Source organism: Lissotriton helveticus, chromosome 3_1, assembly GCF_964261635.1.
Source record: "Lissotriton helveticus chromosome 3_1, aLisHel1.1, whole genome shotgun sequence".
Taxonomy (NCBI): Eukaryota; Metazoa; Chordata; class Amphibia; order Caudata; family Salamandridae; genus Lissotriton; species Lissotriton helveticus.
Window position 1 is genome coordinate 1,836,114,446 of NC_136061.1, and position 26,800 is coordinate 1,836,141,245.

At 45.1% G+C, this 26,800-nt stretch overlaps 1 protein-coding gene across 1 annotated transcript in view; it reads left to right on the forward strand.

Moving 5' to 3' along the window:
• LOC144823881 (mucin-2-like) overlaps positions 1–26,800 on the forward strand; it is a 1,553,567-nt gene that overhangs the window by 749,963 nt on the left and 776,804 nt on the right. Inside the window, exon 15 of the mRNA XM_078682769.1 lies at positions 22,797–22,891. Within this exon, the coding sequence (XP_078538895.1) occupies positions 22,797–22,891 (95 nt within the window). The remainder of the gene's footprint in view (positions 1–22,796; positions 22,892–26,800) is intronic.

Genomic DNA, 26,800 nt, shown 5'->3' on the forward strand with positions numbered 1-26,800 from the left:
CCTGGCGCTGATAGGACACTGGGCCAAGCGAGAGGAGTTAGTGGGGGTGTGAGAAAAGCAGAGTTTTTAAAGATTTCCTAAAGGATAAGAGAGAGCATGAGGTCTTAAGTGAGAGTGGAAGAGAATTCCATAGCTTAGGAGCCAGGTGAGAGAAACTGCGGCCGCCTAGTTTAGTGACTTTGAAACGGGGGATAACTAGAAGCTGAAGATGGGTGGACCTCAGGGTACGGGAAGGACAGTAGGGGATGATAAGAGACTGCAGGAAGGCAGGGGAGGGGCCAGTTAAGGCTTTGAAGACCAGACAGCAGACCTTGAAGGCTGTTCTTTCGCTGACTGGTAGCCAGTGTAATTGATGTAATAAAGGTTTGGCCGACTGCCATCTAGGGATTTTGAATGCCAGTCTGGCAGCCTGGTTTTGGATGATCTGTAGCCTAGATAGCAGGGATTTGGAGAGGCCATGGTACAAGGAATTGGAGAAGTCCAGACGGGACATCACCAATGCTATTAGGACTTGTAGCAAAGCTTCAGGAGTCAAGAGGTGGGCAACTTTCCGTATCCTGTGTAGCTGGAACATACAGGAAAATGTTACGGCACTCACCTGGGCCTTGAGAGTAAGCTCAGAGTCGATAATGACCCCGAGGCTCTTTACACAGCCAGCAGGAGAAGGTGGTGAGCCAAGCTCAATTGGCCAATACTGAGGGCCCCAGTGGGAAGCACTTCTCCCAGGAAGGAGAAGCTCAGTTTTCCCAGGGTTGAGCTTTAATTGATTTTGATTCATCCAGTGCTGGATGTGTATCATGACCGCCTGAAAGTTGGTAACGGCGTCAGGGGGAGTGAGGGGGAAAATAATTTGTAAATCGTCAGCGTAGTTAAACACGGTGACGTCCCACCTACCCAGGGAGCGAATAAGAGGTTGAAGATACAAATTAAAAAGAAGAGGGGACAGAGATGATCCCTGAGGGACCCCGCAGGATGAAGGAGCACTGGTGGCACTAAAGGGGCCCAAGCTGACTGCTTGAGATCTACCCTCTAGAAAGGACGTGACCCAGGATAGGGCAGGCCCACGGACTCCGGCGGACTCGACACGGTGGAGTAAGATGTTGTGATCCACCGTGTCGAATGCCGCCGACAGATCCAGTAGGACCAATGCCTGGGAGAGTCCTCTGTCGGCGTTGCTTCTGAGGTTGTCCAACACGGCGAGGATCACAGCCTCGGTAGAATGGGCTGGTCTGAAGCCGGCCTGGTTTATTTCCAGGAAATTGGACTCCTCAATGAATTGCGAGAGGCAAGTAGTAACATGTGCCTCCAGGATTTTAGACAGGTAAGGCAAGAGGGAGATGGGCCGGTAATTGGTGAGGACAGCTGGGTCCGCGCCAGTTTTTTTTAACAAAGGCACCAGTACGGCCTCCTTAAACGATCTAGGGACTGTGCCGGAGTTGAGGGAGGTATTAAGTAAGGGTAAAATGCAGTGCGGAAAAGTATGGCAGATGTCACGAAGCACTGAAGGAGGGCAGCAGTCCTTGGGGGAGCCAGATTTCACTCGAGTAGCCAGCTTGGCTAGGGACTCAGGATCAAGTGTGGGGGAACAGGTCAAAGTAGAGGTGTTAATAGGGGAGGCTGCAGCTATAGGCGATAAAGGGGAATGAGGGATGGAATTTTTAATAACCGCGATCTTATCAATAAAGAAGGTGTTTAAGGCATTGCATGACTCAGCGGAGGGGGGCAGAATCGGAAGTGTCCTGGTGTCCGATGTTAATTCGCCCAGGACCTTAAAAATCTCTTTAGATTTATTAGGGGCGATTAGTATTCTCTCAGAGACAAAAGCGGACTTAGTAGTAGTAATAGCTTTTTTATATTCTTTACGTGCAAGCACGTACGCCTCCCTGTCGGTACTAAGATAATTACGCCTCCACCTGCGCTCCAGTTGGCGCAGCTCGAGATGTTGAAATTTTAGAGCTGAATTGAACCATTTGTGGGATTTACTATGGCGTGAACGAGGGAAACGGGACAGGGAGGGAAATTGGTCGCTAGCCGTCGTGAGCCAGTGAGCGATATTAACGTCCAATGTATTGACGCCTGGAGTGTTACTGGGTAAGGGCTGAGTCTCCGCGAGAAAAGAGAGGAAGGCAGAGGAATCAAGTGCATTCCATTTACGAGCAATCCCACCCTCCAAAGGGGGGAGCCTAACCAGGCCCTTTACAGAGATGGAGGACTCAATCAGCGAGTGATCAGACCAGACGCAGGGGGAGATGGTTGGGCAGGAGAGCGATACCCCCTGCGTCCAGATGTGATCGAGGATGTGACCTCTGATGTGAGTAGGGGTAGTGACATGCTGGGTCAGATTTAAACTGAGGAGTGCCTCAAACAGTTCGGTGGGGTGAGGACCGGCATCGGCATGATTAAACCAGTAATTAAAGTCGCCGAACATGGCAATACGGCGACTATAATTAGTATGTCCTTGATGAACTGATAGTGTCTGCTTCCTTCCAGTCTAAGTCTGAAAAACGATGCCCCAAACTGATACCAATTGTTGTTTAAGATAGTAAATATTTTCAATTGCCCTTAATTTGATTTGAAAGGTTTTGCTTCATGTTAATTACCTAAGCCTTGTCTAACAAGTATGCTACTTTGGCTGAATGTCAAGGCAGCTGGAAAAGCAACACTCACAGGCGAGACTTTGCCTGTCATGCATTATATAGGAGCCAACTCAAGGCAAATTATATGGATACAGTGTCTTGAACAGAGAACATTTCTTATCAATTCTTTGATACCTGCGCTTGTTAGTGGAAATTCTTGTCTTTGTCTGGACACAATCAAGCAGAATGCCATTCCTCCCCATTTTGTATACTGATTAAAAGTACATTTTATTTGCATTTTGTAGTACACATCTGCTTGTAATTTTGGGTATGGACTATCTGCATATTAGGCAATTAGGCTTCATTTATGTTACAATGAGTAGCAGATACTAATAGGAGACTTCAACGAAGAACAGATTAAATAAGAGAAAGAGAAGATAGGAGTTAGCAGCAACCTAGAAACTTTATAGACATTTATCCATCCGGGTATCTTCGAATCTGTGTGTGTCATAAAGCTCAGAGAGCGAATTAGGCACCTTTTGCATTCACATCTGCCTGTGAAGCATTGTACAGCGACCTTCTCTAGGATATGCACAATAATAGGTCATTCAACCATTAAACTTGACTTAATTATGTGAAAGGATCATTATTACTATGAATAAGGTGTTCAGACTGGCTTCTGCCAGACAGGCTACATATCATCAGAATCCAGTGTCTAAAACATATATAAAAAGGTAGGCGTGGGTGGAACTCGAGGAATTTGACTCCACAAGATTCCACAGAGTCGCATAAAAACTCAGCGAGCTTCTGTGGACTTTCGCTAACAGGCAGAAGTAGATATAATGTGCTGTGATATTGTGCCGATAGTGCATGCTGCACTGACAAATTAGCACGAATGGCACCAAGCGGTGTTCCAGATGGCACAGCTACTCACATTGATTCTGCTGCCACTTGTGTGAATTTTCTACTCAAGCAGCTGCATTCTGACCGTGAAGGGTTGCGACTGATCACGTTAGCAAAATCTTGCCAGATGTCATCCTATCAACAACAAATTGCGCTAGCGGATGCCAAATCTCATTCGCCAATTTTACCACTCTGGCGCTGCACATGAGTAAAAATTCCACCATGCTGCAATTTGCAGAATTTGGCTGTAACTTGCCAATACAAGAGTAATGTGAAGTCAGCAAAATTCCACCAATTCCACAGGCGATATGGAGTATTCCATTCACTCCTGAAAAAAACCTAACCTTGTTGACAATTCGGTGGGAAACATCCCATCAAATTTGACATCTGTTCGAAGAAAAACAGATTAGTGGTTTTAGTCTGACAGGCTAATTGCCATCCTTTCTATACCTGCGCTTTAATTTAACATTTACCCCATAATGTTTCCACTTTGTATATTTGGTAATGTGTGTAGTTTATGGTTCACATTGTTCTTCTGTACTATGATACATAGATAGAGTAATACTTTATTCAGACAATCATGCCTGTAAAAGTGCAGTAACATGACATGGTAATATAAAAGAATAAGGTCAATGCATTTAAAGCAATGTTGTCATGTACATCACGGCCATGTATTTAAAGAGTTAGGACAACTGTGATATGTAATAAGTAGAAATGACCACATCTATGGTTCCGTGGAATCAGGTATGTACTTTAATTACAGAGTAAGGACATGAAGTACACCTCGCCAGCTGACCAGACTCCAACTGGCAAGTCTGGAATGTATCCTGGCTGAGGTCAGACACTAGAAGTGTAAATACATTCTAGAAGAACAGGAAAGGAACAACGTAGAGAAAGGGCTAGGTAATGTTGTTACCTAATAAAGGATTACATTTACAACACATCTCCTCCCCTTGGAATGATGTGAAAACAATGGGAAATTAACATAAAAGATTAGAAAATACAATCGTTCAAATAAACAGGTAGTCTACGAGATCTTGAACTTCTGATATTATCAAAAGCTGAAACATCTTGCAAAATCTCATTTTGAGTAGGTGAAAAATTGCTATGGTTAATAAACTCCTGTACACCAACATGATGGGAAGCATCACCATCACCTTCCTCCCTCCTACACCTGTTTGCTGGAGGTGAACTAACTTTCTCTTGAGTAGAAAGCATGTAACCACTATTGTACAAGGAATTTTGTGACTTCTCAATGCATTTTTTAGAACATGAATTTTTGTGATACAGAGCTACTCTGCGAAAATTCCACTTTGCGCCATTATCCAATACTACATAATGTGGATAGACATGCTTATCTAAAAACGGACCTCTAAATTTAGAGAGTCCTTTAGTCACTCTTCCAGGTTTGACTTTTACCATATCACCAACAGATATAGAACAAGCGAAACGATCTTGACCATTCTGATGTGAATTGCTGGTCTTACAATTGTTTAGCCACAATGGTGTAAGTTTTGTACCAGGGCTTCTACCTCGCATGAGTTCAAAAGGAGACTTACCATCTTGTTTGTGAGCAGTGGTACGATAAACCCATACCATCTTCTAAACAGCCTTATTGGAAAAACAACCAGAAGAGCAAGTCATTTGAATAATACCTTTTACAACTCTGTTGGCTCTCTCACAAAGACCATTTCCTTGTGGATTATAGCGATTAGTACGATGGTTAGTTACACCACTACTAGACAAAAACATTCACATTTTGTTAGATGTAAGCAGTGTACCGATATCAGTTGTGAGTACAGAAGGAAAACCTTCATCATGAAAAACCCTTTTAAGAAAATGTTTGTGCAATCTGTGGTAATTTCCTTGACAAAATTAACCGTAAGCCACTTTGAAAACACATCAACTACAACAAGAGCAACACGATGACTAACTGGTAGTTCATCCATTGGTCCAATAAAATCTAAACATTCACTATGCCAAGGCTGGTTAACAGAAACAATATGACCCATGCCTGAACCAGAAGCAATTTTAAGCTTTTTCTCACCTTCATTACACCACAAACAATTCTCAACCCAAGATGCAGCTTGTACATCAATTGAAGGCCACCAAAAATCAGCTTTTATTCTACGTTGAGTGAGAGTCTGCCCCAGATATCCCTCATGGGCAAGTTTTAATAACTTTGGTCTTAGAGAAAATGGCAGAATAAATCTGTCACCTCTCATAAAAATTACATTACTATATACAGACAGTTCGTCCAAAATTTTGATAAAAGGCCGTACCGGAGGTATGACACATCTTTCACGTCTGGTAACCAGTTTAATAAGATCTATAACCTTTGTGAGAACCAAATCCTTTTCCATAGCAGAACACCATTCCTCTTTTGAGAATGTACCTTCACCTAGAGCTAGCACATCCCAAATGAAGGCTACTGCACCTTCCTCCTGATCTCCATAGAAATCACTACATGAATCTGGACGTTTTACTGGAAGTCTAGAAAGACAGTCAGCCTGCACATTACACCAACCTTGAATGTAAGTCATCTCAAATTGATATTCTTGTAATCTAGGTGCAAGTCTTGCTAATCTAGGAGAACCTTTACCAGCACCCCCAGGAGACAATACACTAACTAGAGGCTTGTGATCAGTTTTAATTTGAAACCTGGTACCCCACAAGTATGTTCTGAAATAGTGTACACCCCACGCAGCAGCTAGGGCCTCTTTTTCTATAACAGAATAGTGACGTTCCGAGAGAGTCAAGGGTCGAGAAACGAAGGCAATAGTTTTCTCTCCTTCTGAAGGTTTTTGTAACAAAACAGCACCCAGGCCAGTGTTACTGGCATCCAGCATCAAGATTGAAGACCGTTTGATGTCAAAAGGAGCTAATACCTTTGCTTCACACAATTCCTTTTTAATGACATTAAAGCAAGTAGTGTTTTCTTCATTCCAAGTAAATTGTATTCTTTTCTTTAACAGAGTTCTCAGGGTAGCTGTCTTGTCTGATTTGTTTTTTTTTACAAATTTAGCATAGAACTCTATTAGACCCATAAAAGATCGAAGCTGATCCTTGTCAGAGGTACAGGGAGAAGATTGTATGGCTTCTAGTAAATTTGTCTTTGGCTTTACATCATCAGCTGATTTTTCATATCCTAAATATTCTATCTCTTGAACCAGAAATGAGCATTTTTCCTTACGCAAAGTTAATCCTACTTCACCAATTCTATGTAAAACAGACTTTAACCACATCGATGCTATGCATTTTCCCCTCCTGTGCTGAGATTTACTCATTCCCATGTTTCATGACGAGCTGGGCTCGTCATGAGCGTGCGAGGAGGCTACCTCATGACGAGCCCAGCTCGTCATGAGCGTGGAAGGGGTTAAAATCTCATTGTGTTCAGAAATAGTATCTCCAAAGACAAGTATATTGTCTTGAAAGAATACTGCTTTTTTAATGCCCTTGAAACTTTCCATTACCATCCGCTGAAAGACACTAGCAGCAGATATAAAATCGTCGCCAAATTGTTATAGGTAGAAATGACCACATCTATGGTTCTGTGGAATCAGGTATGTACTTTAATTACAGAGTAAGGACATAACGTACACCTCGCCAGCTGACCAGACTCCAACTGGCAAGTCTGGAATGTATCCTTGCTGAGGTCAGACATTAGAACTGTAAATACATTCTAGAAGAACAGGAAAGGAACAACATAAAGAAAGGGCTAGGTAATGTTGTTAACTAATAAAAGATTACATTTACAACATGATACATAGCGTGTCACTCAATATAAAACATCTGCAAGTGTCAAGATATTTTACAGTGAATTTACATCAAATGCTAAGATCAGACAGCCCCAGCAGCTGTAACGAGAGGATATAAAAGGTCTCGAGATACACTGGTTTACCAACAGTGGTTCTGGGGCAACTACTATTAGTTTATAGCACCTTATACTATTTCCAAAAATGCTGAAGTTTACTAGCAGCTGTACTAAAAGATGTTTCTGACATCAAAAACTAAATAGAAACATTTTGGAGAGGCAAATAGACGAGATTCAACAGAGAGTGGACAACAAGTTGACGAGAGAGACAGGTTACCAACGTGGTTAAAATGCAGGAATTCATTTAAGGCATCTGGGGTTAAACATAATAACATTTCGTTACTGTTAATACATTTTAAGATGAAGAATTTGGTCATGACCCAACACATTATTCTTAAGTGCTGAATCATAAAGTGCCGTGTGCTAACCATTGTCATGGCTTTTGCACATGCCAGGGTTGTGTCCCTAAGATCTTAGCGGGGTCAGGCGTGTAGCTAAATTCCTTAATGTTTGGTCCACTATATCCAAAAATGGTGTCAAGATGACTATTACTTGCAGGTGGGCATCGTTCAACAGGAAATCAATAGCACCCTTTATTTTACTTGTCCCTTGCAGTCCTGGGTGTAATTCGCGGAGTTTTGCTACGTGGAACTCCGCAAAATTACAAAAAAACTCAGCAAAGTTTGTGCTGGTATTCCTGCTGCTCAGGTACAAATTTGGTCCCGAGCAGAGAAAACACTCTGCTAAACATCGCGAAGCAGAGTTTTCTGCACTCCAATCAATCAATCATCAGAATTTGTAAAGCGCGCTACTCACCCGTAGGGTCTCAAGGCGCTGAGGAGGGGGGGGGGTCGCTACTGCTCGAACAGCCATGTCTTGAGTTGTTTCCTGAAGGAGAGATGGTCCCGGGTCAGCCGTAGGTGAGCCGGGATGCTCCACGGAGTAGCCGTGCGCTATAGAAGAAATAAACTAACATAACATAACAAACTAACAGGTGAGTGGGGAGGGAGTTCCAAGTCTTGGCTGCCAGGTAGGAGAAGGATCTTCCTCTGACGGTGGATCTCCGGATTCGTGGGACGGAGGCGAGGGCGAGGCTGGTGGATCGGAGCTGGCAGGTGGGTGTGTAGAATGTGAGGCGGCTGTTGAGGTACTTCGGACCCGTGTCGTGGAGAGCCTTGTGTGCGTGGGTGAGGAGTCTGAACGTGATCCTCTTGTTGACGGGGAGCCAGTGCAGGTTTTTCAGGTGGGCAAAGATGTGGCTGTGGCAAGGGATGTCCAGGACGAGTCGTGCTGAGGCGTTCTGAATGCTCTGGAGTCTTTTCTGGAGTTTGGCTGTGGTTCCAGCGTAGAGGGTGTTCCCGTAGTCCAGACGGCTTGTGACGAGGGCCTGAGTGACTGTCTTCCTGGTTTCGGTGGGGATCCATCGGAAGATCTTGCGGTGTATGCGTAGGGTGTTGAAACAGGATGACGAGACGGCATTGAATTGCTTGGTCATCGTGAGGGAGGAGTCAAGGATGAAGCTCAGGATGCGAGCGTGGTCCGTTCGCTTGGGTGCGGTGCCCAGGGCAGGGGGCCACCAGGAGTCGTCCCAGGCGGAGGGGGATGGTCCGAGGATGAGGACTTCCGTCTTGTCTGAGTTCAGTTGCAGATGGCTGATCTTCATCCATTCTGCGACGTTTTTCATTCCTTCCTGGAGGTTGGCTTTGGCGGCGGCGGGGTCGTTGGTGAGGGAGAGGATCAGCTGGGTGTTGTCGGCATAGGAGATGATGTTGAGGTTGTGTTGGCGTGCGATGGCTGAGAGAGGGCTCATGTAGACGTTGAAGAGGGTGGGTTGAGTGAGGATCCTTGCGGAACGCCGCAGATGACTTCGGTGGCCGCGGATCCGAACGGGGGGAGGCGGACTCTCTGGGTTCTTCCGTTGAGGAATGAGATGATCCCCTCCAGGGCAGCTCCTTGGATTCCGGTGTTGCTGAGGCGGTGTATCAGGGTGCGGTGGCATACGGTGTCGAAGGCTGCTGAGAGGTCCAGGAGGATGAGGGCAGCAGCCTCCCCAATGTCGAGCAGGGACCTGATGTCATCGGTGGCTGCGATGGGGGCGGTCTCGGTGCATATTCCATATTTCCAGCACTCCGGGAAGGTGGCGGATGCGAAGGAGCTGTTGATGATGTTCCGGAGTTGGGGTGCGATAATGGAGTCGACTTTGTTGAAAATGTGGTGTGGGCAGGGGTCGGTAGGGGAGCCGGAGTGGATGGTGTTCATCAGGCGGGTGGTGTCTTCGGTGCTGACATGGGTCCAGGTGCAGAGGGTGGTGGTGGGGTGCGCTGGTTCGGTGGTTGGGTGCGTGGTCAGCGCACCGAAGCTGTTGTGTATGTCGGCGGTCTTGCGGTGGAAGAACAAGGCGAGTGAGTCGCAGAGGTCTTGCGAGGGTGTGATGTCGTTGTTGCAGGCGCTGGGGTTGGAGAGCTCTTTAACGATGCTGAAGAGTTCCTTGCTGTTGCGGGTGTTGTTGTCCAGTCGTTCTTTGAATGTTGTCTTCTTGGTGGTGCGGATCAGCTGGTGGTGTTTGTGGGTGGCGTTCTTGAGGGCGGTCATGTGTTCTGCTGTCTGGTCGTGGCGCCAGACTTTCTCAAGGGTGCGGCAGGTTTTCTTGGAGTTTTTGAGGTCGTAGGTAAACCACGAGGCTTTCCTGCTGCCGGGTCTGCTGGGAGGATTTTTCAGAGGTGCGAGTTCATCGGCGCAGTTGGTGAGCCACTGTGTGAGGTTGCGGGCTGCTTCGTTTGGGTCCGTTGTGTTGGTGGGAGGGTTCTGGCTGAGGACGGTGGTTAGCTGGTCGGCGGTGATCTTGCTCCAGCTTCTGCGGGGAGCCTGTTGTGGGTGGTGGTGGGTCGTGGTTCTCCTGAAGTTGAAGTGGACGCAGCTGTGGTCTGTCCAGTGTAGTCCGGTTAAGTGGCTGAAGGAGATGTGCTTGCTGGAGGAGAAAATGGGTTCGAGCGTGTGGCCGGCGTAGTGGGTGGGGGTGTTCACCAGTTGCTTGAGTCTGAGGTTGGCGAGGTTGTCCAGCAGGGCGGCGGTTTTGCAGTCCTTGTTCTCCAGGTGGAAGTTGAGGTCCCCTAGGAGGATGTAGTCTGTGGAGGTGAGGGCGTGCGGACTGACAAAGTCTGCGATGGCTTCGCTGAATTGTGTGCGTGGTCCCGGGGGTCTGTAGATGAGGGTGCCTCTGAGGGTGGTCTTGGGGTTGGTGTGAATCTGGAAGTGAAGGTGCTCGGCGGCGGTGAGGGTGTCATCGGAGTTGGTCGTGATGCGGATGGTGTTTCTGTGCACAATGGCCATGCCTCCTCCGGTCTGGTTGACGCGGTCCCTCCGGGTGATCTTGTAGCCCTCCCGGATGGCTATGGCGATGTCGGGGGCTGAGGAGGCGTTCATCCATGTTTCTGTGAGGAAGGCGACGTCTGGTGATGTTGTGTCGAGGAGGTTCCAGAGTTCGACGGCGTGCCTGTGGACAGAGCGGGTGTTGAGCAGGATGCACTTGAGGTGGTTGTTGCTGGAGCTTGGCTTGGTGGGTGCGGTGCAGTTTTGGAGGCAGGTGAATTTGCAGGCTCTGCAGGTGAAGGGTCCCTGGGTGCGTTTTGGGGTGGCGCGTTAGCAGGCGGGGTTCCGGCTGGCGTTGAGTGTGTGGAGGGTGGCGGCGTCGTAGGTTCGTCTGGTGCGTTGGCATCATTGAGGGCCAAGGGTCCTGGAGCTGGGCACGGTCCAGGCACGGACGGGCGCAGACGGGCTTGCCTTTGGTGCGCCTTCGGCGCACAATCGGCGCGCCCGCTGCATGCGTCCGCTGCATGCGTCCGCTGCATGCGTCCGCTGCATGCGTCCGCTGCATGCGTCCGCTGCGCCGTTGCTTCGTGGACATAAGTAAGGAGCCGGGAGGGAGGAGCAGCTGGGTGGCGGGAGCGGGGCGTCGAATGGGCTGGAGGGGGGCGGGGCCGCAGGGAGGCAGCGGCGGGAAAATCAGGCGGTGGGCGGCTCAGCAGCGGCTGGGTCGTCCAAGGCGGCAGCGGCGGCGGGATCAGCTAGGCGAGGAGGCAGGCTGGAGACAGCAGCGCGTGGGGGCGACCTAGCCTAGAGGCAGGGTCAACGGTCGCTCCCTATGCCTGCACGCAGCCCCCTTAAGTAAGGAGCCGGGAGGGAGGAGCAGCTGGGTGGCGGGAGCGGGGCGGCGAATGGGCTGGAGGGGGGCGGGGCCGCAGGGAGGCAGCGGCGGGAAAATGAGGTGGTGGGCGGCTCAGCGGCGGCTGGGTCGTCCAAGGCAGCAGAGGCAGTGGGATCAACTGGGCGAGGAGGCAGGCTGGGAGACAGCAGCGCATGGAGGCGACCTAGGCTAGAGGCAGGGTCAACGGTCGCTCGTGAGCTCCATGGGGTGGAGAGTGCAAAAATCTCCCCAAACTCTCGCAAATGGAGCGAAGTTCACTGCCCAGGCATAGTTCCTTGTTTGATCAAGCAATGACTGAGAAACCTTCTGTGTTCATTAGTTAACACAGGACAGAGACAGAGCAGGTGGGTTAGTGACTCCAGAAGTAAGTCCAAAGATGACACAAGCTGCTGATAGTGCTGAATGCCCTTGAGCGCAGAAAGTCTAAAGAAGAGAAGCACTCCATGTGAAGGAGGAAAATCTTGATTTTGTAATGGAATGCAAATGATTCAGTGATGTACATTTGAACCCCTCTTTTGGCATAGCAGCCTGACGACAAAGTCTGCATTTTTTCTACTCATGAAGATTCAATGGTCAGAAGCAAAGGGAGCCTAAGTTGCATATGTACAAAGCTTGTTCGAGGTTGAAAATGGGTCGCTTTGCAGTGCACATTACCAAAATCTCAATTTGGATTAGAGATTCGTTATTTGGAAGGGGAGGGTTTAGGCATACTTCCAAATTGCAAATCACAGTGGTATGTATGAATGTTTCGCAAATGAATTTTTGTTGTGGAACATCTTATACTGACATTTGGAAGGTGATAACCCATTTGCAAATGAGACTCTTTCCTACTCTTAAAAAATGAACTTCAATGTTTCATTTTTTTGTTTTTAAGGATCACGTTTTCCTAGGAGGAAAATGGGATGCATGTTTTTAAAACGTTTGCTTTATTAAAAAGCCATCACAAATATGGTTGCCTGATGACCTCAAAAGACCACCATCCCTGTTATGGCTACGATTCCCAATGGGTCGCAAATTACGATCTATCTCTATAATATTCTTGAGGTGGATCGCGACCCACTAGCAATCGCTATTTAAACGATGTTATATTTCTTACATTAGGAAGTGTGATTTCCTAATTGCGATTTAGTAAGAATTGCAATTAGAAAGTCACCTATCTAGATTTCTGTGCATCTGGCCCCTCGTTGTTTGCAAACAATTTTTTAGCTTGTGATGGTATAAAATCACTAAATCAAAAACATCCTTACATTTGTTCTGGCATCATAAGTAATGCAACCACTGTGAAAACCACAAAGGAGGGTGAGTCGAAATAATAAACAGAACACATTTTATTTCACTCTCTGGAGCTTTTAAGGCTTCTTCTCATCATCATGTGCATTCTTCAAATTTGAAAAATAAAGGTTGGAATTTAAAATAGACATTGCATTGGGTTTACACTACTTCTGTAATGTAAATCTAATGCAAAGTCTACAACACAAGCCCAATCTACTGGTGGGATTTCCAACCTATCAGAAATCCAGATGTGTGTTGGCTTGTAACCCTAGGTAACCATATGCAGTGTAATGTGCTGCTTTGCATTACTTTGCATCAAGGGGGTGTTCAAATGGAACCTCCCTTCAGTATTAAGGCAAATCCCTATCTACAAGGATTTGTAGATTAGGGTTGGTGCCAAAATCGTGCTCCTTCCTGAGGCAGGCATAATGAGAGAAAATATTTCTATTTCAAGCTGCTTTTCTCTCTGTGCATGTGTGATGCATTCAGAAGCACACATACAAAAAGGGAAATGCCTCAAAGTATAGTTTTTGCAGAGGAAGAGATCCTTTCTCTTCAAGGCTATCCTCACCTCAAAACAAACACCCTCGCACTATGGCACAAGAGTGCTGGTGTTGGAACATACCAACCTAAAGTGCACCAGTACAAGGAAAGAGTAAAGCAATGCCACATCGCAGTAGATATGACGCTGCTCTGCGGTATCCCATTCATGCAGTGCAGCACAGCATCTTTGATTGCTGAGGTGCATTGGCTGATACCTTTGTGAATTAGAGCCACAATATCAGAAGACAGATTGAAGTCCCTAATAGGTTTTACATTCTGCAATACCACATCAAAATAAAATGTTAAGGCATACTAAACTTTTCTCCTCAAAGTAGCACAGGCCTGTGCATATACACAGAATATCAGAAAGTTATTGTTATTGGGATTGAAAAAGAAAGAGAGAAGAACGGGGGGAAAAAGAAAGAAATTAGGGTAAAGGCCGCTAAATACGGTCCCCAATTAGCAGATTACAAGTCTTAGTTGTCTTTAATCAGTCCAGCAAGTAAATGTAAATGTGTTGTATTTGTAAAGCGAACGGCTGCCCACGTGACGGGGCGTCCCGGCGCTGCACTCATACCGCTGTGGAACCCTTCCTGGCTTTTCCATATGAAATGTCCACTCCTGGGCACCCCCAAGGTGAAGCCAGGCATCCAAGCGCTGCTGGGGCCGTTGTGGAGATTAAGCAAGCTATTGCCCAGAGTCACAGAGTGGAACCCATGATTAGACTAGGCACCGAGGCAAGAATTATCAGGTCCAGAGAGATTGAGTCCAAGAGCCACCGAGGCGGGAATTGAACCCTGGTCCCGGGCCAGACCTCTGCATCAGGGTCTGCCGCTCTAACCATTGAGCCACGCTTCTCCACAGTGTGTTTGATAAGGTATCAGCAATAGCCATTGTGCTTATTAGTATCAAAACTTTACCTTGATCAAAGACCGCTGATCCTTCAATCAAAAGAGCCTGTATGCATTGACTACATACTACAGCCTGATGGCATTCAGTATGATGTTTCTGGTTCTAAGGAACTGTAATTTTAAATACGTCCCCAAATGTCCTAAAAAAACTATAGTTAGTCATTCGTCTGGCCCATTACTCGTTAATAGTTAGCCACTTCTAGCACTGCAATGATCCATTCTTCATAGACTGGTGGAAAATATGTTTTCCGTATTTTGACATTGACTAGCACTGAGTCAAGCTATTGCATTTTATGACTGGTGATTCCAGCGATGTCCTGAGAGTTATGTAGAAATGCAAGCTCCATGGGTGCCTTTATACGTAGATTTCTCATTCTAAAAAGGCAGAACCAGATGGAGTTCCAGTATGAGCGTAATATTGGGCCGATCTAGAGGATGTGCGTTATGTCTCCTCTAGGGTGTGCACACCGCCAGTATCGTGGATTAATGTAGAGTTTTACCCTACACAGTTTAAAAGGAGTCCAATGCCTGTCATGGATGACCTTTTAAAGATGAATGCCAGCCATGCTTCTCCTAATCTATCACCATGATCCCCGATGATTTCTCTCCAATTCTCCGGGTCATATTTTTGGTGAGATGCGATTTTCACTTGGTGTTGAGTAGTTTTAGTGCCCATTAGCAATCCAAGTGCTGTAGAGACTGAACACCAATTTCTTTTAAGAGCCCCATTTTATTAAGTGGTCTTGGATGGTCGGTATGTCTATTAGCGTTCAGCCAGTTTGTTATTGAGGTATACTTTGAGCTATAGAAATTAGATCATGTTTATGCAATATACATCTCTCAAGTTTTTAAATGCCCTGAGGGTCCCCTCTGAGAAATCTTCACATATGTGGGAGATGCAACAACATTCCCAGAGTGGCCAGTATAGTTCCTCTCCAGTTATTTGGATGGCTGCATTGTGTCATAACGGAGCAGGAACCGGTTTGGTTGTAGTAGTTTTTAGCAGTTTCTCCATATTGAAAGAGACCCTATCAAGATTGCATGTTCATGATCTTCTTGCCGGGTGGTCATTCACTATAAGAACAAGTGACCATTGAAATCGCCCTTGAGATGACCTTCAAGTAGTGCCCAGTCGGGTGTTTCCAGCTCTTGGTGAAGTTACAGGGAACGTTGTAAGAGGTGTTGATCCATATGGTATTGCACCATGTTAGGGTGTTATAGGCCACCCAGCAATTTTGCAGCATGAAGTTTTGTTCGAGAACCCTTGGAGTTGCTTCTTGGCAGATGCAGTCTTCGATTTGACATTCTATATTTTCGCAATTGGATTCCGTGTATTGTAAGTGGTATCATAGCTACCGATTTCTCCAAACTAGAAAACCCTTCTGCTTTTGTTTGATCAAAACCGCCATGTTATCTTTCATCATCGCCTGCCTGCTATTGCAAATTCAGATACCTAGGAATTTCATATGTTCGCACACAGCAAAAAGGCTAGTCCAATAGAGAATAGTGGATGTAGGCATGCATAGTTATTCGCTATTGTCCTTCTTGACTTTGTAGCCTGAGAAGATGGAAAAGTGAGAGATAATTTCAATTTGGGCTGGGGCAGACGTTTGTGTTGAGGATGGTGTCAATAGCATGTCATCTGCATCACTTTCAAAATGCCTACAGGAGTGGTAATGTATTGTCAAGTCAAGTCAAAAAAACGTTATTTCGGCTATACAGCCATAAAAGCACATACAAATATGGCATACATTTAGAGCACCTTCTGATACATAGTTTAAGTTAATAAAAACAGAGATGATTTTTTTTAAAAAAGGGTACTACAGTGCAATTTTATAGAATGTTCTATGACTCATCAACCTGATACATTACAGACTTAATTGAAATTCATTAGCTGATGGTTTTTAGACCATAAAACATGATTCAATAAATACTAGATAAAAACGATCAATCAAGGTATTATTAAAAGTTACGTTTCTACTGTGCGTGTGCAAGATTAACATGGCAAATAGTAAATGGAGAAGAAATGTACAGTAAGGATTTTTCATCAGGGTCAGTGGTCAAATAGGGTATATTTGTCAGCAGGCACCTTTTCCTTTATGGTGCTCCTGCATATGCACCACATCGTAGGTAGAAAATTGGAGATGGCAAACGCATACAGTGGGTCTGTTTCATACTTTAGTAATCTGAAGGCCTCAGAGTGGTGTCTAATTCCCACATTTCTGCAAAGCTGGACAATCCATTTTGACCTGGGTCTACTATACGCAGGGCAAAAGAGGAGGACGTGGGGTTCAGTTTCTTTAGTCACAGAGCAACCAGGACATCCTAATTTAGTGGCTCCCTTCCATTTGTTGGTGAATGCTCTGAGCGGGAGCACCCCATGCCTAAATTGTAAATACAATTTCTTTGCAGTAAAAGGCTGAATACTTCCAGGGCCAACTCGGGTTTGTACTGCTGCTTGACTTTCAAAAACCTGTGAGTCAAACTACATGAGTTAGCACACTGCGATAGTTGGGCACATTTGTATTCCATGTAGGCAGAAGATAGGGATTTTTTAGAGATGGAGGGGCAGGTCTCTTCTGGCGTCAACCATATATTCATCCTGCCCAGTACCTGGCAAGTATTCTTAATGTGGGACAGCCAGGGTATATTCCCTGCACTCAGGATGGTCATAACGTCCCTAAGTTCCTCCCTATAATAAACCAACTCGGGCGTACTCCAGATACGACGCCAGAATAGAAGTGGGCGATAGGCGATTAGATCAGCAATGGGGCCAATACCCAAGTCAATCCGTAGTGGTGTCAATGGAGTACTTTTCGGAAGAGCAAGTAACTGCCTTAGAAAGGTATTCTCCGTTATAGATAGAATATTAGTTGGGCATTGTCCCCAGAGCTCCGCTCCATATAGCGACGCTCCCCTTGCCTGTACTTTATAAATTTCTGCCGGTGGACCTACCACTTTCTGGGTACAACTTTTATATACATTCAAGATTTCCCCTATGGACTGAGTGAGTTTCGAATTGGCTTTTTTTATCTGGTTCCCCCAGTCCATCTTGTCATTAAGTGTCAGACCTAAATAGTCAAAAATGGGCACCCTCTCTAGGGCCATGCCTTCCATTTGGGGGTGTGGGCAATTGGTGGTGTTTGCATTTAAGACCATATATTTTGTCTTTTTAAGGTTTATCTCCAGGTCCCTCTTCCTGCAGAATGAGCAGAACTCTTCCAGAACCTGCTGCATACCCATTGGTGTCTTGGAGAATAATGTATTGTGCCTCTTGCAGTTGATAAACTGCTATGGGCAGAGGCTCTAGTGCAAGAACAAACTGTGGAAAGGAGAGGGTGCACTACTGAGTAGTTCCTCTGCCTATATTAATGGAGTACAACAAGAACTCATTACAATTGATCACAGTGGTGTGGTCTTGGTACATCCACTGCATAATGTTCATTAAAGCAAGGCCAATGCCCATCCGGGAAAGTGCTCCAAATAAGCAGCCCCATTCAACTCAGTCCAACACCTTGTCAGCATCTAAGAAGAGGGCCAAATCATCCAGCTAATGTGTCATAATGTATACTAGGTGAAATACAATATGCATGTGGGTGCAAGAGGAACATCCCGGAACAAATCCAACTTGGGTTTTTGTGCACAACAGCAGTAATTACTGTTGCTAGTTTTGTATCAAGGATTTTTGCAAGGACTAAAGTGGACCTCTAATTAATTAAGGTATAACTGTTATATATTTACTGTTGTAGGGATGAGGTGATCCATTGTTGGTCAATAACTCCTGAACATCTTACCCAAAATGAAGACTGAGAGAGGAGCCATCAGTTTATGATACTCAGCTGGAGTCTTTTCTTCGGCATTTACATGACCGCAGACCTCACCACTTCTTTGTATATTAATTATTTGCCCATGTGTTTTGTGGAGGTACTCTAGGAATACTCAGTCCTTCAGGGACGCACTGCAGCCTCTGGTTTACATTCCAGAGCATAGAAGGATGCAAATTATTTTGCTCTGTCCCTGGTATTTCTAAGCAAGGAATTGTTGTCATGAACACACATAGGTATATATCATTGTGCCATGCTTTGTTTTAATTGGAACGTCAGCATCCTGTCCACTTCACAGAGTTCATTATGTCAGCTTTTCCTCTGTAAGACCTTGTCTGCCTTTGCTATGAAAGGCGTAAACAGTATGTATTTTTTTGTGTTGAGGAAATGGGTTTTTGTGATTTACCCAAGTAAAAGTGATGATAGGGTCTGTGTTTTCACTCCTGTCTCTTTATGAGCTAATGCCAAGCCTCTCATCAACATGCCTTCCATGTAGGATGTCCCCTCAGTCTGGAGTCTATAGATCGAGACCACTGAGACAGGGCAAGTAGGCAATCAGTTTTCTTATATCCTCAGGGAGTTTATACGGTAAAGTATTCTCAATGAGTTGTCCCTTGGGACCTGTAGTTGGAAGTCATTGTGATTGGGGCATGATCTGAGATGAGAGACATATGTTACAACACGGTCTCTACACCGCGATACGTTTACAACGTAGCCATTACAACACAAGTCATTACAAAAACTTGCGCTGGATGGCGCTACACAATGAGGAATAGTATGATTTACTATTCCAATACCTTTCCTACTGTTATGTAGGCTGGATTTGGAATAGTAAATCATACTATTCCTACAACCAGCGCCCTTCAGTGCAAGTCGTTGTAACGACTTGCGTTGTAATGACTGCATTGTAACCGTATTGCGGTGTGAAGACCGAGTTGTAACATCATACATTCTCTAAGATGCATTGGATGCCTATGGTGCAGTTTGTAACGTTATAGAACATCATCACACTCTTCAAGAAATAGTCTATTCTGGTATCAGTTCCATGGGGAGAAAACAATGAATGTCTAATCCCAATCGGCCAGAGTTTTTGAGTCTTCATGGCCCAGAGCGAGTGAGCTGCCATAAGGTTTCGCAACATACCCTTATGATTGTTGCTATGTGGATCTTGGAAGCCAGATCTGTCAAGAATAAGGCTGATGGAGAGAATAGAGTTGCAGCCGATCTCTAACTGTGCGTGACCAACTTCCATTATTACTCGGTTGAGTGTAGTGGGTGGAAAATAAGTCCACTTTCCGGAATCTGGTGCATAAATAGATTCAATAGAACCTTGTATGTTTATTGGATACCATTTTTCCTGAGGTATAACAGCCATGTGGGTCACTCCATGTACACTGCGTCCTCATTGGCAGTGTTTTGTGAAAAGGGATCATTGTGCCTCCCTTTCTCTTGGGGAAATAGAGCATGTAGAAGGTGTCTGATGGGGCGTCTGACCCTGAAGCTGCTATTAGTATGGCCGACCTAGTCTCTGGTAAGTTTGGCCACCTCAGTCGTGGATAAATGCCTTTATTGCAGTAAGACGACATCATGATTTTAGGAACGTAAGTTAGTCTTTTTTCCTTTGTGCATAGCTTGCAAGGTTGTTCACATTAAGAGACCAAACCGAGAGTGCTGTAGTTTTATACATCGTAGTTAAATCTAATCGAAAGTTATCTGTGTGGGCTTACTGAATTTGGAATAATGACTTACAGAGGATATTACAAGTGGATAGTTCGCTCTTTGCTGGATTTATCCACAAGACAGTGTGGGAAATCTGTATGTTCTTGAGCACGTAGGTGGGTTGAAGAAAAAAGAAAGATATAAAGGATTTAAGAACAAAAGAGCAGTAAGACTTTTGACAGGCTATGTGTGTTATTTACTTTATAAATTTGAGCAACTTTCTGATGCTGCCATGAACCCCTCACAGTTAATGAAGAGTATAAACGGGTATATAGCTATGAGTATTAGGCATTGAGGCGCTGGAGGTTCTTCATTTGTCCTACTTTCTCTCAGTGTGGTCATCCTGCAATCTGTCTTTTTGAAAAGAGTGTGTTAATTTGTTGGTCACTGGGTTTTTTGGTACAGTGTGATTTGTCAGCACACGATGGCGCCTCGTGGTAATAAGGGAGGGGAGCCATTTCCATTGAAGACTCCATTATGGTATCCAGCAGATCCTCCAGTTCCTATGGGTCTTGAAACTCCCTCATGTTGCCATCAAGTAGGGTCAGCTTCATAGCTGGGTCATAGCTATTTCAGTTTGTGTTTCCGTATAAGGTGGGAGTCAAGCGAGAAATCAGCGGCACAGGAGAGTTTCCCATCTTCATAGGTATAATAGGCCCTGTTGCTTAGGTGCCTGAAGAATCATTTTTACATGTTGGTGGTAAAGCTGGCACATAGTGATTAGTCGAGGACAGTCAACTGGAGTGTAACTTCAACTTTTCATTCTGTGGGCTCTCTGGAACTCTATGGAGGAGCCAAAGTCAATATTTAGCAGTTTGGGCAAGTAGTAGGATAAAAATGCAAGCATATTGTCTCCCTCTTAGGATTCCAGTAGGCCATTTAGGCGGATATTATATCTTCTACTCCTTTCCCCACGTTTTGTAACTTTTTTGCCTGAGATGCCATAGGACCGTGCCCCAACCCAGAGTCTCCGTTACCTTCTTTTCTAGATTCGCCATCTGCTTTTCAGAGGCATCCAGCTGTGTCTTGAAGTCTGATATTTCAGAATGCATGTTTTTCAATTCGAGGATGGTTTCTGAGGAGGTTAGTTCCACCCTGTTGATGTATGTTGTAATCCCCTTTTGTTTTAGTTCTTGCATGAATTGCTTCTGACAGTTGCCTTGCTGCTTTGTTGGCAGGAATTTATGGTATGTAGAACGAGCTGTACAAGCAGTGATTTAAAAGTAAGGTTGAAAGTTGTGCAGTGTCTTTTATAAGGGCAGGTTCAATGCAAGCATGCGAATTTATGACTCAGGGCTCTTTTGGCTGTTCGCTCCTATATGGAAGAGTCACAGAGCAGGGTAGACTTATAGGGCCTGTAGCTTTTCCCATGTAAAGATGACAGCCCACCAGTATCGATAGACAGCAAGCCCTCAGTATGTAATTTGTTTATTTAAATAAATGTGTCTTCCAAGACAGGGTGATTGTGATTGCCGGGTAACCAGGATGCCATTGGAGTGTGGAACTTGCCTGCCTTCCTCGGTCTGGTATACTTGCCTCCAGGCACTCCCCCGAGGTGTCTTACCACTGAGTGTTTGAGAGGGAGGTGTTCCTCAACATTGGGCACTGTGTGTTATATTGCACAGGTCACCATATAAAATGCAGGCTGACCCTTTTGTGTGACTGTTGGCTTCGGGCACTGGGACCAATCGGCAGCAATGTTGTGTGCAGGGACTCCGCTTGTTTCTCCTGGTCGTGCTGTAAAATAAAGCAACCAATAGTTTTTTTTAAAGAACGCAGACCCGACTATGTTTTCTAAAATGCCTGAATCAGACGCACGGGAGGACGGAGAGAGTCCAGCAGCCATCTTCACTGAGGACACCTCTGCCCTCTAGGGACTCATATTTCAGTATATGTGCAGTGGGTAGCTTCAGGGGCATGTTTGGTACATAAGTAGTTGGGTACAGGTGCTTTCTTTAGTCGGGTATGTTGAGGTATTTGTCGGATTTTACCAGGACTTTTTTCATACAAACAGATAAAAATGCACTCACAATCTCTCCCTCTATTTTGAAACCTAAAAAAGGTTGTTTATTATACAAAATATGGTGTTTTCTCTCGCTTAGTACTCTTACCAATCTGTATTCCTTTCCCTTTCCACTGCTCCTTAAGTGCCTTTCATGCATCCTGCGTGTCGTATAACGTATTTTAGCATTATAAATTATAATGTTAAAATATGTTATACGACATTCCAGTGTGATTGTCTGAAGCTCACCCGCCACCAATCTTACTGACCAAGCTACTCCCCTGCATAAATGCCATGATTCAAGAATCATCAGCATGCTACTCATGAGAAAAGCAGGTTTGCTTCTAAATCCACGTTGTGAGTCGTAAAAGAATAATATTGCATAAACAATTAAAGGTAGGCAATAATAAAAATGATTGATTGATTGATAGGCTTTATTTCGATATATAAAAATATCATAAAAGCTTTACATATTACTTAAAAAAGACACAATATTTACAACAGTCACATTACAGATATATGATCCTAAAAAATGGCAATATTTACAACAATCACAATATATTACAAATGTTAAAATAAGGCTAAATAAAACAAGGATTAAATTGCCGATGAAAGCCTTCTTAGTCGAATCAACCAAAACCACCTTAAAAATTTGGACACACCACAAACAATCAAGGATGATGTGTCAGACATTAAAATACGAAGTGCAACAATATGCTGACGTGTTCCCGGCCGTCTGCATAGAGGTCTAAGCCAACGCCTCCTAGGTGCCTGATAATTGGGACATTCGAAGAGAATGTGGGCTACAGACTCAATTCGATTGGAGCAGAGTGAAAAAATAATTTATAAGGAGCAGTAGATTATTATTATATATTCTAAAGCTTTTCACTCAAATGCATATTATGCTATGTTACAGAGAAGTCTGGATGGTGCAACTAAAAATATATTTTACAGATGTTTTCTTTCTAATGTGTATATTAAAAGCTTACAATGTGTAATGAAAAAATAAACTTTCTTTTTCTCCACAGAGCAATATGCCCTGCAATGGTGCAAACTACTTAAAGACCGAAAGGGGCCCTTCGCTAAATGCCACAGTGTTATAAACCCGAACGCTTTTTACAAGGTAGAATAATTTAGCATTAACAGTAGCAACACATCTCTAAATGTAACTTCCAGGTAATTATACAGTGTTTTAGTGGAACAAGCTCCCGTTCTGATGTTTGCAGACCTCACTAATCTTTTCATCCATCGAAATGCTTACGTCCTATAATAATAGTGCCTACTATTTGGTATTGCGCAGAATTCACTTTGTGATGTTAGCTCCGTACGTAGGGGCAGATCTACAAGGAAGAGCTGCAGTGCAACAACGCCAGCCCTTTCACTGCGCGACACTGCAGCACTTCTGAAGCACAGGAATGCGACATTTTTACAATAATTATGTTGCATTCCTGTGCTTTCCCCTACGCTGGCGCACAAACTGCAGCGATGCGCCGGCACAGGCACCCTTGCACCAAGGATGCCTGCGTCATAGGGGAGATGCACCAAGGATGCCTGCGTCATAGGGGAGATTGTTTTTGTGCAGGAAGGAGCACCTTTCTGCACAAAAACAATCACTACAGGCATTTTCCTCGTTCAATGCGTGCTGTAGAATGCAGCACGCTTTGAAAGAGGAAAAAACAAGGAGAAACTAAAACATTTCTCCTCGTTGCACCTTGCTACGCCTCCCCTGGGGAGGCGTAGCAATGACACGCATTTCCAGATTTATGATTCCTCGTAAATGTGGAAATGTGTCTCGTTCCATGGGTGTTGCATGGGAACACCTACTGCAACAGCCATGGAACGCCCCTTCCACGCAAAGTGCTGCGTGTGAAGGGGCCATATTTACAAGGAGAGGAAAAGTCACCCAAGGTGGCTTTTCCTCTCCTTGTAAATATGAAGAGGTGAAATGCGCCTCCAGTACGTCACAAAAAGTGACGTACTGATGGCACAGGGGGCTTGTATATCCATCAGATTTATTTAGCTTAGCAGTCAGGTATCATGAGTGGAGGAGTGGAGAGCCTTGTCAGTGATGCAGGCCATTATGTTAATACTGTTAGCTTTGAGGGGAAGCCATCTGAGTTTTAGAACTATCGGTAACCATAGCCATTCCTTTCGGTACCAGAGACAAGTTATTCTGCAGCATATGGTACTGCTTTTTTAGGGATGAGGTGCATTGTCGGAAGACTTGACAGAAGTATGTTGAAGTATTTAATCAGTGTTTGTAATAGAGACTTACCATCTTAATCTGGAATGAAATGACAAAGCCCCCAAACACAATTGAAAAAAAAATTGGGGGGCAATTATCTCCATCTGTTATTATTATTTTTACTGATATTATTGTTGACACTGTTCATGATAGTATGTTTGCAGTTAAGGATGCTACTTGCTTCAATTATTGTACTGATAGTGGTGAATGGGACAAGGAAACAAGAGAGCTTCTTTATTAAAGGGTTTCTGTTTTCAAATGATGGGGGTCATCCTATCCAGAACAGATTGCAGGGTGTGCGCTAAATGAGATATGTCATTAGCAGAGGAGGCTTTCAATATTTTTGTGTATTGCCGCATTTTTGAAGATCAATGATTCCCATGTACTTTACTATGATTCCAAGTGGTTCAAGTTACAACTTCAAGAGGGTAGGGACCATAATTGATCCCTGGAAGGACCCAATATGTTAAGACAGTTGAGAAACTGGATTCACATTTTACCCTCTGTGATATCTCCATTATGATGATGTGAACCACATGAGGACCACCCCTTTAATACGCATCAGATCCTTGAGAGCATTTGTAAGCATAACATGCTTTACAGGTATAAAGTCTGCAGATCAAGAAGGATATGGATGCAGGAGTTGCCCAAATCCATGATGTTTAGCATATTCATCTACGGAGCTGTGCTGTCTCAGTGCTGCAGCTTTGATTGAAACCTGACTGGTGCTTATCTTAGAATGGATATGTTGAAAATTTTGACTTGCAATCACAGCTTCTGATAACTTTTGCTAGAAAGTGTAGGTTGCATACAGGGTAAAAATTGTTGAGACCTCCTTCATCTGCAGATAGTATTTTGAAAGGTGAAATACCCCTGACTCAATCAGGTTTCTTTTGAAGCATGGCAACTCACTGTTAGGGTCTCAAGGTGCTGAAGGGGGAGGGAACTGTGGTTCAGTCGAAGAGCCAGGCCTTGAGTTCCTTCATGAATTGAGGCAGCGAAGGTGATTGCCTGAGATGTAGAGGCAGGGAGTTCCCAGTATTTGCAGTGAGGTAGGAGAAGAAACTTCCTCCAGGCATGATTTTGCAGATTTGTGGAATGGTGGCCAGGGCTAGTTAGGCCGAGTGAAGATGTCTGGTGAGTGTGTAGAAGGAGAGGCAGTGGTTGAGGTGTGCATGTCCGCCGTTGTGGAGGGCTTTTTAGGTGTGTGTGAGGAGCTTGAAGGTATTTCTTTTGTTGATCAGGAGCCAGTGGACGTCTCTCAGGTTACCAATGATGCTGATGCTGATGCTGCAGGGGATTTTCAGGATGAGTCTGATGGAGGCATTCTGGATGTTCTGCAATTTCTTAAGGAGATTTTGGGTGGTGGTGGCATAGAGTGCATTGCTGTAGCCGACTCTGATGCTGATGAACGCATGGGTGACTGTTTTCCTGGACTCAGTGGGGATCCACTTGAAAATCTTCTGAAGCGGGCTGAGCATGTGTAAGCAGGAGACTGAAAGGACATTGATTTGGTGATTCATTGAGCGCGAGGAGTCCAGTATGATGGTGAGGTTTGTGCTTGCTCCATGGGTGTGGCAGGGGTTCCAAGCTCTGTGCCCCACCAGGATTCATTCCAGGCGAAGGGGGTGGAGCCCAGGACAAGGACTTTGGTATTGTCTGAGTTGAACTTGAGGCAGCTGTCCTTCATCCAGGTGGCGACTGCCTTCATCCCATTGTGGAACTTGCTCTTGGCAGCTGTGGGTTCTTCTGTGAGGGAAGAATCAGTTGGGTGTCTCCGGCGTACGAGAAAATGTTGAGTGTGTTGCTTCGGACGATAGCTGTGAGCGGGGCCATGTAGATGTTGAAGAGGATGGGTCTCAGGGGGATCCCTAAGGCACTCCTCAGCTGATCTCTGTGGGTTCTGAGAAGAAAGGTGAAAGTCTGACTTTCTGTATCGGGCCAGTGGTGAAGGAGCAGATCCATTCTAGGTCTTTGTCATGGATGCAGGAGATGGTGCTGAAGGTCGCCGAGAGGTCCAGGAAGATGAGGGCTGGAGTTTTGCTTCGCTTGAAAGAGTGCAGATGTCATCTATGGCGGAAAGGAGAGGGGTCTCCATGTTGAAGCCCGACTGGGAGAGGTCCAGGATGTGGTTTGTTTTGATGAACCAGGAGAGTTGGGCGTTGATGCCTTCTCAATGACTTAGGCTGGCAATGGGATCAGAGAGAAGGGTCCTTAGTTCTTCAGATCCATCAGGTCAGCAGAGGGTTTCTTCTGCACATGGTTGATCTCTGAGTGTTTCTAGTCTTCTGGGCAGGTGGCAGACTTGATGGAGCAGTTGATGGTAGGGCAGAGTTCACAGGTGATGGAGTTGTCTGCTCTGTTGTAGATTTGTTGAGGGCAGGGATCCAGAGTAGATGTTCTTCATGATCCTGAGGGTGCCGTCAGAGGTGAGGGTGATCCAGTTGGGCAGGATCTGCTGGAGTCTGCAGTCATTGAGTGCAGTGGTTGTGGGTGGGGTGGGTGGGTCTTGGGTTGCAAAGCTGTCATAGATTTCCTTGATATTGTGGTAGAAGAAGGTGGCGAGGTTGTTGCAAAAGGGGGATTGTCTGCTGTCTCCATGCTGGGTTTGGTGAATTCTTTGACCATGGTGAAGAGTTCTTTGCTGTTGTGTGCATTTGCATTGGTGCATTCCCGTATTGCGTTCCTGTATTGCTGGGCAACCCTACGTCCCTAGATCTGTTGTGCAGCATATTTCTCTACCCACTGAGTTAATGAGTGTCCTACCAACCATGTAGACACTTTGAA